Raw genomic sequence first — 15622 nt, 5'->3', positions numbered from 1 at the left:
GTGATAAGGTCACTAGGGGTATATAAGGGAGTTTTTTCTAGTCGGGGTGTCAGTATGTGTTTAGCGTTGATAATGGTAACATTGTTTCCGAAATACGTATCCGCGACTTTTCATTAATTTTTTGTGGCTTTGAGTTTAATATTTTTTAGTTTTTTAAATTAATAATATTTTTAATATAGTTTTAATTTTACTTAATAAATATAACACATTTTATTTATCATCATTCACAAATAACTGTTATTTTTTAATGGTTCAATAACAATTTTATGAAAAGTACTTATTGAGTTTTTTCAGTTTATCTTGCGTATTAAAAATAAAAAATTTGTCCTGATAACTTATCTTCTATGTGCAAATTGCTGCCATAATTAAAATAGAATTTCCCTTTAATTCGTTATTCCAATTTATCATTATTTATTGGTAACTAGAACATAATTTGGAAAGGAAGCCTCTTTCTTTTAATATACATAGAGAATTAACATTAAAAGTTAAAAAAACTTTTAATTATATCAAATTAATTTATAACTAAACCTTAAGTTTTTTGTTAATTTTTTTTTTTTTATAGGTTTAATGATTAAATACCCCTAACCCCCTCCCTCATATAGGAATATATTTTTTAGTAAAAAAAATTAATCAAAATAATCATTTTAAATATAAAATTATGACAACAAAAAAATAGTGATTTTTTGTACAAAAATTTTTTATTTAACTTTGGGTTTACAGAAGATAAAGTTTAGGGACAATTTTTTTTTTAACTTATAGTAAATAGCAAAATATTTAATTTAACATATGATTTAAGTCCTGAGTATTTCATAAATATTTTCTATAGTTAAATTTTACTTTTTAAACATGTATTTCAAGTTTTGAGCCCTTTCTGTATAAGGGGAAATGATTTTAAAAAAAAGTATCTATGAACTACTCATAAAAATAATTATTATAATCCATACATTTTTCAACAAGTTATAGGAATTTAAAATTGAAATTATTGTTTCCAAACAAATATAAAAATTGACCTTAAAAATATCAATATTTTTTAACTTATAATATGTAACACAAGTTTTAATTTGCATGTGTTTGAAGCTCATAGTAGTATTTTTGGAATATTTCCAAAGGTTAAATTGAAAACATATTACTTTTTATACGAATGTTTCAAGTTTTGAACTCCCTATCTTATTTAAAAAAAAATATGTCGGATGAAAGAGGTACCAAAAAGTGATAAGTTTATCGGAAAACCACTCGATTACTCCCATAATAAATACAATATTTAAAAAATAATTTTTGATTACATTTAGTTGCATACACTTCTTGAATTATCAGCAAGTAATTACTTTTTATAATCATTTCTAATATTTTATAAGGGTGTTAACGTAATTTTTTAAAATGAAAACATACATATTTACTTAGCTTTATTACCACATGTGCTTAATGTGTTTGATTGTAAGGGACATTGTTGTGAGTTAACATTTACAAATACACCAAATAGAAATACAGAACATCTATCGATAGTCATAATTGGCAATAAATTCTGCGTAACTGCGAAGTTACAAAAGAAAAATGATGTACCTGTATTTATAAACCTTCATAAATTATATAAGTATAATATAAATTGTATATTATCTCAAAAATTTGAAACTATGAATTATAATTTCTAATACGAGTAAAGTTATTTTAAAAATTTAAATATCACATTTTAATTAAAATTAAAATAAAACCTTTTATCAAATTCAAAATATGTTTAAAAAAAACCTGTACAAGACATAAGATATGAACTTAAAAAGTATTACATTGCTAATAATTAAAGAATAATATGTGACTAAAGGTATCCAAAAAAAAAAAGTTTAAAAGTATTTTTATTCTGTGAGTAATTGAGTGAGTTATGATAAATAAATCACTCTGTATATAATGCCATTTGATAAATTTAATTATAAAAAAATCATATTTTATAGTGTTGTAAAATGTATAATATTAAAATTAATAATATAAAATGGTTATTTTTTTATGAGCATTTATTGTGTTTAGTTATTAATTATATTAGATCAATAAAGACCAAATATATATGTTGGGTCGAATGTGGCAATAGTTGATACCCGTCCTCGCACATTTTGTGGCGCTCATGTATGACCGATTCGAACGTGTTCGTGCCACGTTCGGCCGTCGTCCCTTCCTCAGCAAGCGCCATAGTTTGTTTTGTACGTACACAGTACAAACGTCTATCGCCTCTTATAATACGTATACATACAATTATTATTCGCTCTCTGTATAGTCTTTTTGAATTTGTATATTATTAGCTTACGTTCATTATAACTTACTTTGCCACTCTCTCCGATGTCCTCAAATTATTAATTTATTTTCATTCTGTTATTCTATCATGTCATAAGAGTCATCTTGTTTTAGTATGCAAGTTATCCCCTTTTTCCCTTTACTTTTAAGAGTTTTATTACTTGCAGAACTGTAATATATAGATCCGTATTTTGCACATTCATAAGAAGGTGTACCTATTTTTTCTTACCCCCTCTTATTTCCTTATTTTGGTTTTCTACAAATAGACAACATCGCCGCACAGTCACAGGCAATTTCCCTTTAATATTAAGGGGCTGTTTGTCACCATATATATAACAAAATTACAAATATTTTTGAAAGAGTATAACTAGCATTACAAAATTATTTATATATTAAAGTTTTAAAATTTAGGAGTTAATTGTATTTAATACATGTCTATAATTTTCTAGATCATTATATGTCGATGAGTAAAGCCACGTCAAGTAAGTAGAATGTATCTTAAAAGTCAAATAATAAAAAAAACTTTTTATTATTACAAAATTTAATTTGATATAAAAAAACATTCTGTAACGCTCAAACAAAGTTTGAAATAACACATAGATTTGAATTATTTTTTAAAATATAATCAAGATTACAGATTCTTAGAGCAATAGTTTTAATTTTGACAGATAAGTCATAATAAAACAAAAAACATAATTAAATTGATGATTTGAAAAAGGTTTTAGAAACATCGAGGTAATGTAAACCATTCATTGTGGACTTGAAGTTCAAAGAGATTATTGTACCAGTTACCGTTATTTATTGAAAGCAATGTCCAACTTGCAGTCCGTCACAATGTCTCCATTTATGATTGAGAGAACCATGGCCAAAATTGGAATTTAACCGGCCATGATGTATTTTCTGACAACACAAGCAACAACAAAAAAACTCGCTTTTTAACGGCCAGAACGTGATTGATTTTCACTTCAGTTATTCATTATTAAAAAAAACAAGACCAATCGGCCGCACGATTTTTATGTTGATAACAGCTGACAATCAATGTATGCTGAGCGGATACGGATCCTTATCTGATAACGGATGATAACTGGTACGCGTTATCAAGGTGGATTGGAAGGAAATTATATTTACAAAATGATTAAGTTAGATAACATGCAATAAGAATAAAAAAAAAAAACAGATTGTGATTTACTACGAGCCAAAATCACTACCGAATGCATCTACAGACCAAATAATAAATTAATTGTGTGATTTTATAATATATACAAATTCGAGCATTACTACATTTTTAATAAACAGGATTGGTTGAAGTGATCAAATATTCGTTACAAGTCATACTTAAAAATAAAAATTTTCAACAAAATTATGATTCAAACAGTTTTTTAAATTATGTAACATCCACTTTAACGACTTTATATTTCCCTCGGTGTGTTTTTATTATTCGTCAAAAATTTGCAAGAACCTATATTTATTTTATAGGCTTTTATTTTATATCCGGTCAAATTTGGCTAACAAGGTAATAAAGATCATTCAAAACAAACCTCGCAGTGACCTGATGTCATTTGGAGATAAACCGGATATGTATTTAAAAAAATTCTGTTTAGACACCAATAAGTGGGCCAATAAATTGTTGAAAGGATAGAGTTCAAAATAATATTTAATTACTTTTTAAACAAAAGTATTAGAACAAAATCATACTGTAATAGTAAAATAGACAATTACTACGAAAATAGGATATATTTTCAACATGAACTACAAATGTTTTACTTAACAATAAAATAAATGATTACACAAAATGTTAAAGTTTAATTTAAATTTCAACAAAACTGTTTTTGAATTCTAATAACATTCACTCTTACAACATCATTCCCCTCGGAGTAATTTTATTTCTTCCGGATTCATCAAAGTTATACGTTTTTATAAGCAACTATTGTGTCTAGTTGTTTACTATCCTAAAATCAAAATAACCCATATTTGTAACAAAATTAAAACTTTTTTTTTTTAATGAGTATAATTATAAAGTACAAAATTATTTTCATTTTATAACAACTAAATGTGTTAGTTAACACAATACAAGTTAGTTATTTTTATTAATAGTTTATTTTATAGTCGTTTTAATGGATTAATGGCTCTTGTGATTCGCTGTGGTTATATAATTGCTATAACAGTCTATGCCATTGTGCGTCTTTCGTGGACATAACAAGTGTCTCCGTTTGTATGTGCGCCATATATTTTATTGTTATGTTTTGCACATTGTGTTGTGGCTTGGATCCCTCGATCTGTCGTACCTGTCTTTAGTGTTTGCCCCGTCCATATCTGAAATATTTACATATTGGGCGACTACCCTTGTAGTCTTGAACATTTTAACGTAAAGTATTCACACTATCCACTTCTCACTGCCATCATTCATCATTCATCTATTGTATGTTACACAGTTCAGTCTTGATTGTTTGTAATAATTATATTATATTTTATCTATTTCGTTCAGAGCTGCCTTGTCGTCCATTTTAGTATTAAGTGACCCCCCAATACTCAATATTATGATATTTTATATTTATTGTAGTTTTAATATATAACCCCTTTTTTTTAATTCTTATAATTTAATCTAGTCTAAGTACCATCCTCAATCGCATATACAGTCCACTCCCTATTTCTTTCTCATCGCATGATTTTAGAGACTCTAAAAATGAATTTAAACTAACCCGCAAATCTTTATTGAGCGTTTCGTTCAAACAATACGTTTCGTACATCACATACAGTCTATTTTATAATACTATTTCAACATGAACTACAAATGTTTTACTTAAAATAAATCATTATACTAAATTTTCATTTTCATTTCAACAAAATAATTTTTGGAATTCTAGTATAACCTCTCTAACAACGTTATCCTCCTTGCTGTGTTTTTATGAATTACGAATTTATCAGTTTTACATTTTTATAAGCAATTATTATGTCTAGTTTTTACTAATTCCAAAAACAATATAAACCAAATTTATTTATCAAAATCCAAACTTTTTTTTAAAGAGTATAAAGACACAGTAAAAAATTGTTTTCATTTTTATTACATGTATATCTTTTTCTAGGTGATAACTCATCGATGAAGAGAGTCACGTTAGGTAAGTTGAATGTATTTTACATTCACATAAAAATTTAATAATAAAAAAAACATTGTATAATTACAATATTTAATTAGGTATAAAAAATCAATCATAAAATAAAATTTTCTACTGAAATATGATTCAAAATTGTTTTTAAATTTAGTAGTATCCGCTCTAACAACGTTATATCTCCTTGTTATGTTTTTTTTTGTGTATGTTAACACTTTTTCTTAAATCTCACTAAACTGATTTCTTTCAACGATATATCAAAATATCACAAATGTATCTAGTCGATGACATTACTCTCAAAAATTGAAATAAAATTCTACGTTTACCGTTTACCGTAAATGGGGGGAATCCCCCAAAAAATTACAATTTTAATAATCGGTAATTTTCAACATTTTTAAAAAAAAATTTTCTTAAACTTTTTAAAAATGAACAAATCAACACTTTTATTATATATAGATACGTTAAATATCTAATATTAAACTGGAAAAATAAAAAACTTAAATAGGGTCGTAATTTTATTTTATTAATACCGCCAGGAATTTCATAAATGATTTTGTCCAACAACACTTAATTAATTAATATAATATTATTGGAAGAGAACTCTCTAAAGTCGCATTGTTAATATAGATTGTTTTAATAATTAATACTTTTAATAATTTATTTAGATGATAAGAATCTATGCGAAAAATGTAATAGCACAAAAAAGACAGTAGAAAATTTTTTTCATTGTAAACATAAGTTTTGCATAGACTGTATAAGGACATTCAGAATAAATGCATATGAGTGTTATATAGATGCGTGGGAAATATATCGATGTGAAACAAATCAGTCTGAAAAAAATCAATGTGTAATAAATCAATGTGAAATAAAAAATTGTCAATCAAAATTACCCATAGGTATCTAATCAATTTTTTACTTATAAATATAATAGCTTAAATTTTGTATTAAAGCTCTCTCTCTCTCTTTCTCGATGGTTTCAATTGTTGAATTGGTTCGCAGCTATTTTCCATTGTTTTTCATTATCCGCTTTCCTTTTCATTTCTACATGTGTTGCATCCTTGGCCTTTTATTATCTGTTGAATATATTCCAATCTTGGTCTTCCTCTATAGTTCTTCCCCTGTACACTTCTTTCTATAATCAGTTTTAGCAATCCTTCGTGTCGCATTACACCTAGAGAAAAACCTCGATCTATATAATAAATTCATTGTTCAATTTGATAAATATATCATTACTATTGAACCTTAGATATATTTATCAATATGATAATTTTTTTTCTTGTCTTGAACAGTAATTTTTTATAAGAATAGTTATTTTGTTCGTATTAATAAAACATTATCATAAACCCTTGATAAAATTCCTCTATCAAAATTAATTGAGGTTTTTCTTTGGGTGTATGCATTATTTATATAGTACTCCGTTTCAACTTTGTTTATTTCTAAAGTGAAAGTATGTGCTTGTGATCAAAAAGAGAAGGTTCAGAGAAGACTTTCTATCTTTTTTTTTTTCTGGACTAACCTCTTTGAGCAAAACGTAATATCAATGACTGTTGTGTCAAGTGTGACAATATTTGATACCCATCATCGTGTCTTCCGTGGCGCTGGTGTATGACCCGTTTGAACATGTTCGCGCGTCGTTCGGCCATTGTCCTTTCCTTAGCGAGCGTCCATCGTTTTTTGTATACAGTTTTTTTTCTACGTATACACTACACACACGTCTTTCGTCTCTAAGATTCAATCATCGTTCCTTAATAATTACGTTTTTTCATATACACAGCAAGTGCCTCCGCTTGCGGTGCTATTGATCGGCCATAGTTCGCCATATTTTTATTGTTTTGCACATTCTGTTGGGCCTTGGCTGGTGCCGTAATATGACGGACGTACAAGGTACATTAGCGTATATGATTTGTACTTGTCTATCCATGTAGAGGACCTTTGTCACGTATTATGTCATGGATTATTGTCATCGTTCACGTCTTCAGCATTTCAACACATACATACAGTCCACATCTTAAGTTACTTTCTTCAGAACTGTAATAAATATATATTAGTATTCGTAAATGTATTAAAACAGGTGTATCTCTCTTTCTTAGCTATTAAGAAGAAAATATTAAGAAGTTGCATGTCACAATGACTTCTTGCTTGTTCCTGGTTATAAAAGTCATTACTTCTATTCAGTATATTTATATCTTTAGTCAAAAGTAAATCCATTAGTTTCTCACCTCAACCTCTCAGGTTGATCCCATATAGTATTGTAAGCATTTGCATCCATATTAAGGATGAGTTCTAAATTTTCTTTATTATAATAATTAAGACGCGCTATTCGATCCTGTTTGGGTTTGAGGACTCATATGGTAGGTATCCTAAAAATACTATAATATTTTTACCATCTCTTAATGATACCATAATAGTTTTCAAATTTTCGCGTTAGAAGAATTTATTTATATAATATTGCTGTTATTAAAATGAATTAATTTTCATGAACATATTGTAAGATTAATCATAGTTATATTTATTGTAAATTGGACTGTGTCTCTTATTAAAATAAACGGTTAATGCTTATATACACGTTAAAGGGAAATGCCTAAAATGTAATCAAGATAAGCCAGTAGATACATTGTTTCATTGCAAACATAAGTTTTGTGAAGATTGTATAAAGTGTTTACTAAAGACAAAAACTTATAATTGTCCAATAAAGAAATGTAACGCAGAAGAACACACAGGTAATGTTCTATTTTAAATCTATTCATAAATATTTATTAGAATATCCTCAATTTAGAATTATAAAAATTATTAAATTAAATTTCAGTAGCAGTCTTGGGAATCTAAATTTTTAATAGGATAAAAATAATATTTTGTTTTATGTTATCTAGATGATTCTTCAAATAGTTATGTAAACGTCATCTAGCATACATGTTTTGTTATCTCGATATTTTATTAATCTATGAATAAAGAAATATACAATAGTACTTAATATATAATTTAATTTTAACGAAAATGAAGCTTTATATAATTATGACTGTTTATAATACTAAGTTCAAAAGAAATATTATTAAATGATATTCATTATTTATAATATGTTATAACTGTCAAATAGACCTAAACATGAATAGAGAGTATTTATGTTATTACATTACTTATGTTGTACCATAATTTCTAACAGTTATCACCAAAGCTGGGCAAGTAACTGATGTTTTTTAACTTGTTAAAGTTAAGATAAATTAAAATAGTTTACGAGTTAAAAGTTAAAGTTAATCCGTTATTTTTTTTTTTTTTTTTTTTATAAATAAGGTTAAAAGTTTAATTGACGATATTTCATTAACATTGAACACATGAGAAATAAGTTAACATAAAACCTAAATATCTCAATTATCCTAAAAATTTTTACGTAAATTAACCTTAACTTATTATTTAAGTTTTCTCCAGCTTTGGATATTACAGTTTTATTTTTTCATTAATCAATACCGAACAATAATGATAAAAAATACAATTAATATTTATTAATGTTACACTGTGTTACAGTATGTATCATATGTTCTGGAATTATACCATAAAATTCAATCTTCTATTTAATTTAAAAAGATGTAACTCAGAAAACTTTCCTTTAAGACATGGTGATTTGATAATCTTTTTCCTCCTTTAAATTGTATTTACTTACATTTGTTAAATGGTAATTTACATGTTTAACTAACTGAAAATTAGAAAATAATCTACCAAAGAAAATAACTGACAAATGTGAGTGATAAATACTTTTGAACAATGATTCTAAAAGACATAAAAAATTTTACATTGTGTTAGGAAAAGAAGAGTGGTTTAAAAGTACTTAGATATTAATAAAAATAAACTCGCGCTTCACCCCCATTCTTTATTTTCAATTCTTAATTACCTACGATATACTAGTTCAAACATTTTTATCGACCAATACTTTATTATTTTTAATATTGTGAAAGGTTACAAATATAAATAAAAAATCAAACTAATTGACCGCAACGAAAAATTTGTAACTTTCATGGCGCATTGAAAAGAAAGGGTCGCCAACTCGCTGGGCAAGACACTGTATTGTCGGACCACTGTAAGATTAAAAAAAAAATTAAACATTGTAAATTAAAAGCAATTTAAGATAAAAAACAAATAAATATAAAATTAATAAAGATTAAAGTTGATGTCCGTTGAGTCGTTGATAGTAGATGTACACCAAAACCTCCTGACAGTTGTCACATAACCATAATAATGAGAGATGACCTTAAACAAGGCCGTTGCCAATACATTATAAACTAAGGGGAGTTGATTTTTGAAAGGAAAAATGATAAAAAAATACACGAGTCCATTGAAGATGGAACACGCAAAAAAAAAAATAAGATGATAGTTAAAGTACATTAAGGGGACTTTATTAAAAAAAAAACAAAAAAAAAATTAAGTTACTACGAGGCAAAAAACCGAACGGTCAAAAAACCTCGTCTACAAATTAATGGGGAACAGAAAGAAATAAAAAAAAACAGATATTAATAAAAAAAATACTAGTTACACCTAAACTTTTACAATGAGATAATACGATGAACGTCTTCGGGTACCCATCGGCTATTAATCGCGGCATTGCTGCTAAGCACGGCGGGTATACGTCCCAAGTAAGCGACTGGTTTTAGACAGTTGGACTTAGCTTGCTAGACGTTGGGATATTGCGTAATAAAATGCACTACGACACCACATATAAATATAAAAAAAATGAATAGGGACACCTACAAAAAATTTAATATAAAAAAACTCGCTATACGTGCTTATGGCACAGCGCACTAATAAAAAAAAATAAATTCTGGCTCAAAACATTATAAAAGTATATACATTAGCAGCCCCGAAGGGCCAAAGAAACCGGAGATAGGTTCAGCCGACGCCAATAAAAAAATTTACATTATAAATAAACAGCAGTCACTCACGATAACAAAATATGACACAAAATAGTTGTAGCGCACACAACAAAAAAAAAAAACTCACGCTACGGACGGAAATACTATGACCAGTTCCGCCTAAGGCTATTCCCCGACAAAACATTCGGCGTTTGACCCGGCGGTCCGTTGGCGACAACACGGCTAGCCTTTAGAGTAGGGGTCAAAAAAAATTAAATACCCAGTGCCGGAAATTACTAAGAACAATTTGAATCATAAGACGACAATGTATGCGGTGAGCAGTGCAAATAACATTCAAGATAGGAAAGGAGTGGGGTGAATGTACACAAAAATGGCGTCCATGAACCGGTCTGAAGTAGTACATAGCTGACTATCTCGCAAGCGCACAAACAAATCACAACACCTTATCATGATTATTTAATTAAGAGGTTCTCAAAGTGTGGGGCGCAAAAAATTTTAAAAATCAACATTGTATTGGTAGGGCAGAAAAAGATTTGTGAAATTTCCGTAATAATAATCGCGTTCTGTATTATATACAATTCAGTATATTTATACATCACATACAGGCAGCAACAATCAACACGACCCATTATCTATAAAAGATTTGTTGTTTTATCGATAAATCACTATTGGCCGTCATTCTATTTTTAGAAATACACAGTTCTATGCGTTTAACTATGACAAGGCTGCGGTATTATAATGTTGACAGTTTGATATCGTGTTTGGTACCTTGTGCGTGTGAGTGCGTCTGTGTGAATAAGTTCTGTTTATTTATTTTATATTATTCTGATATTATTTCTACTTGTTATTTTTAGTACGTTTAATTATGAAAAAATCTACAAAATTAAGAAGTCAATGAAGCGACTAATAAACAGGCAATCTTATTTATTGGCTTATGTTAGATTTATTGATGATAAGGATATAAGAGAAGAAATACTTTTTGTGAGTCCTTAACCACCAATGCCACTGGAAAGTGTATTTTTGATATTATTGACAATTTTTTTAAACAACATGATTTGCAATGGAAGAAATGCGTTGGTTTGTGCAAGGATGGAGCCAGGGCTATGGCAGGCCAGTACAATGGTCTTCAAGGTTTGGTTAAAGCTGTTGCCCCAAACATCAAATGGACCCATTGCATCATTCATAGAGAGGCTCTAGCTTCAAAAGATTTAGTGCCCCAGCCTAAATGAAATTCTTCAAACTGTCGTTCAAACAGTCAATTAATAATAAAAGCACAGCCACTACAGTCAAGGTTGTTTAAAGTTTTGTGTGAAGAAATGGGCTCGAAGCATACAGCACTGCTATTTCACACCGAAGCTCGGTGGCTATCTCGAGGAAATGTCTTAAATAGAATATTTTAACTTAGAAATGAAGTATTTATGTTATTAAAAGATTGTAAAAAACCTTCAGCAGAGTTGTTCTGCGATACGAAGTTCCTTTTGAAGCTAGCTTACCTTATGGATATTTTTTCAAAAATTAATGTGTTGAATAAATCTCTACAAAAAGAAAAAGCCAATATTCTTATTTGGGAAGAAAAGATACAAGGCTTCATTAAAAAGTTGTCACTGTGGGAGGCTGTTTTGAAAACCACGGACTTAACCGTTTTTCCAACGTTATTGAATATGGTACAAGAAGTTGAGCGTGAGGAGATTCCTCAAGAACTAACAACATGTTTTGTAAATCATCTGTCAACTTTAAAAGAAAAATTTAAAGAATACTTTTATGAAGATCTGCAACCATTTCTTTGGGTAAAACAACCATTTCAACCGCTGAAGGAATGTTGTTCGTTGAGTTTGGCAGAACAAGAACAGCTCGTTGATCCTCAATGTGATGAGTTTTTGAAAGCTACATTTGAACAAGACAACTCACTAACAAGATTCTGGGTAAGTGTAAAAGAAGACTGCCCGATATTGTTTGAAAAAGACATTAAAATACTAATCCTATTTGCTACTACGTATTTGTGTGAAACAGGCTTTTCCGCCCTAGCATCAATGAAGTCTAAGTACCGAGGAGAATGGATGTCAGCAATGAATTGAGAGTAGCTTTATCAAATATCTCTCCTCGTGTCACCAAACTTTGTGATGAAAAAAAACAAGCCCACCCATCGCATTAAAATTGGTCGATTGATTAAAACCTTTTATAAAAAACGGTAGCACAGTGTGGACGAGGCATAGATGGGACAAGTATAGATGATATCTGACAGTGATTAAAATCACTATCATAAGAAACGCTTCGATGCAAATCTGTAGATAGTGTTTCATTTAGAGAAATTGATGCATTATTCTAAAAGCAACATCANATTGGTGAAATATTTTAAAAGCAACATGAACTCTTATTTCTTTAATTATATCCTGATTAGTAGTTCTTTGATTTTAAAATATAATATACGAATAAATACTAATTATAGTTTTTAAATTTAGTATGAAATTGTGAGACCAGCTATGATGTATGGTTCATTGTGTTGGGCGGTTGATAAGAAAGTAGAGCAGAGATGAGAATGTTTAGTTGGATGAGTGGAGTGACTAGAGAAGATAGGATAAGGAACGAACATATAAGAGGAAGTATAGGTGTTACGTCAATCGTGGATAAGATGACAGAAAATAGACTTAGATGGTTTAGTCATGTTATGAGGAGAGAAGAATTGGAAGCTGTAAGAACAGTTACAGAAATGAATTTTGAAGGAAGAAGAGGTAGAGGAAAACCAAAAAAGAGATTGAGGGATGTTATTGAACACGATATGAGGACAGCTGATGTGAATGTAGAAGATGTGGGAGGTCGTGTCAAGTGGAAGCTTAGGATAAGGGTGGCCGACCCCAAGTAGTTGGGATTATGGCAAAGAAAAAAAAAAGATTACCAGGATCTCCAGTGGCAATTGACATAATATGATTGTTGTTTGGGAATGTACAATTTAGCGCTTAGTTGAGTTTAAACAATATAGCGTCAAATCAATTACCTACTCTATCGGTTGTATATTATTATACACTATACTTTGATACAATAAATAAATAAACTCACACATACACACATATGCATTCATAACATTGTGTCTAATGTAAGTATAACATGATTAAAAGTAACCGTAAAATGAAAAAATTGAAAATAAATTTTAGTACTCATATTNAACCGTAAAATGAAAAAAATTGAAAATAAATTTTAGTACTCATATTAAATGTAATGTAACTCGAAAAATATTTGTTTAAATGAAAAAATATAAGATATATTTTTTATTTAGAATTGTCTTTTAAACAACTTTTGGTACGAAACTTTTTTTTGTAAGTTAAATTTTTGTTTGAGAAAATTAAAAAGCTCATATTTTGGAACTTTTGCGAGGCTGTAAAAAAAAGCTCAATTCCAATCAATGGGGACTATTAGTATGTTATATCATACATATCTTAATTCAACTTAAGAAAAAAAAAATTTGGTTGAGAATTTTTTCTGCCANAACAAAATTTGGTTGGGAATTTTTTAAGAAATTTTTCCTTTGTTGACTGGCCTAGATGTTAATTTTAAACTTGTAATTGAGCTAAAAGTTATGGTAATATATTCAATTTTTTTTACTATAAACTTTCACAAATCGTTATCAAAAATTTTTTATCAACTTTAAAGAACCAAAAAAATAGGTTAAAAATGAAAATTTGGACTGATTATTTTTAACATATTGAAAATCAAATCGGTAATAATTTGAAAACAAATTTTTTTTTCTTTTAATTATTATTTTATATGTAATAAGTAATAATATAAAAAACCCAGCACAGGGGGGTCACGGCGCAGTGGTGACGTGGCATAATTGGATCAAGTATAATGATATCTGACAGTGATTAAAATCACTATCAAAAAAAAAAACGCTTCGATGCAAATCTTTAGATAGTGNTAATGATATCACAGTGATTAAAATCACTATCAAAAAAAAAAACGCTTCGATGCAAATCTTTAGATAGTGTTTAATTTTAAAAAATTGGTGGTTATTCCAAAAGCTTCATAAACTGCTAGTTCCTTATTAATATCTCGATTAAGATAAAGTATGTCGAACGAAACAGTGTTTATTAAAAAGTAGTATTTCCCATAAAAAAATTATATTGATCAATACACTTTTCAATAAGTTATAGCATTATAAAGTTAAAAATGTAAAAAATAAAATTGAGAATTTTCACACAATAATAGCATTTGGTAGCCATTTTCACCTTGAAGATAAAATAAAGTCCGAAATTTTTTTTTTCCATGATAAAGTATATTACATTAGCTTTAATTTAAGATATATATAAAAGTGTCAGACTTTCCGGAACACTTTCAAAATTTAAGTTGAAAAAGTCAATTTTTTGTGAAAAAGTTGTCATTTTGAATCCCCCCCTGTAGGCAGGTAAAAAGTCAGATTTATAAAAAAAATATACCAAATGATAGGTAAAGACATCATGCATCTACAAAAAAAAGAATTATATTGATCCATACATCTTTCGAGAAGTTATAGCATTATAAAGTTAAAAATATAAAAAAGAATTTTTTTACAAAAATCGTATTTTTTTTATTAAGTTTAATGTCTGTTTTCACCATGAAGATAAAATAAAGTCCGAAATTTTTTTTTACCATTATAAAGTATATTACATTAGCTTTAATTTAAGATATATATAAAAATGTCAAACTTTCCGGAACACTTTCAAAAGTTAAGTTGAAAAAGTTCTACTCTCTATATGCATTTTTATGTTTTGAATCTCCCCCGTATTTAGGAAAATGGTTGGATTTAAAAAAAAAGTATGTCAAATGAAAGATCTATATAAATACTACTTCTCATAAAAAAATTGTACTGATCCATACTTTTTTCAAAAAGTTATAGCATAATAAAGTTAAAAATGTAAAATACAAAATCGAAAATTTTCACACAAAAATAGCATTCGGTAGCCTATTTCACCCTGAAGATAAAATAAAGTCAAAATTTTTTTTTTTCATGATAAATAATATTACATTAGCTTTAATTTAAGATATATATAAAAGTGTCAGACCTTATGGAACACTTTCAAAAGTTAAGTTGAAAAAATTAATTTTTTGTAAAAAAGTTGTCATTTTAAATCCCCTCTGTGGGCAGGTAAAAAGTCAGATTTATAAAAAAAATATTTCAAATGATAGGTAATGACATCATGCATCTATAAAAAAAAGAATTATATTGATATATTTATTTTTAAAAAGTTACGGATGTTTTTAGTAAAAAAAATTGAATAAATTTCGAAAATTAGCCATTTTTAAATTTGTAATTTTTTCGGAGGTTTCTCCCATTTACGGGGGACGAGGGAATTTTTTTCAATTTTTAAGGGTAATGTCTTTGGCTAGATACGATTTGTGATCTTTTGA

At 28.1% G+C, this 15622-nt stretch overlaps 2 protein-coding genes across 5 annotated transcripts in view; one reads left to right on the top strand and one right to left on the bottom strand.

Moving 5' to 3' along the window:
- LOC126896731 (uncharacterized) overlaps positions 1–15622 on the bottom strand; it is a 395864-nt gene that overhangs the window by 279205 nt on the left and 101037 nt on the right. The gene's annotated exons all lie outside the window — the stretch shown is intronic.
- LOC126896735 (uncharacterized) overlaps positions 1–15622 on the top strand; it is a 23364-nt gene that overhangs the window by 4508 nt on the left and 3234 nt on the right. For 2 of the 3 annotated variants that reach the window (XM_050669776.1, XM_050669777.1), the window contains 4 exons: positions 2727–2759; positions 5361–5393; positions 6050–6280; positions 7958–8104. In XM_050669776.1, the coding sequence (XP_050525733.1) occupies positions 2727–2759; positions 5361–5393; positions 6050–6280; positions 7958–8104 (444 nt within the window). Of the gene's footprint in view, positions 1–2726; positions 2760–5360; positions 5394–6049; positions 6281–7957; positions 8105–13514; positions 13555–15622 lie in introns of all 3 variants that reach the window. The other variant, XM_050669779.1, reaches the window with a different exon arrangement.

This window comes from Daktulosphaira vitifoliae, unplaced genomic scaffold, assembly GCF_025091365.1.
Source record: "Daktulosphaira vitifoliae isolate Bord-2020 unplaced genomic scaffold, ASM2509136v1 Scaffold_1, whole genome shotgun sequence".
Taxonomy (NCBI): domain Eukaryota; kingdom Metazoa; phylum Arthropoda; class Insecta; order Hemiptera; family Phylloxeridae; genus Daktulosphaira; species Daktulosphaira vitifoliae.
The sequence above is the reverse complement of the archived record's forward strand: the minus strand, read 5'-3'. Positions and strand labels throughout refer to the sequence as shown.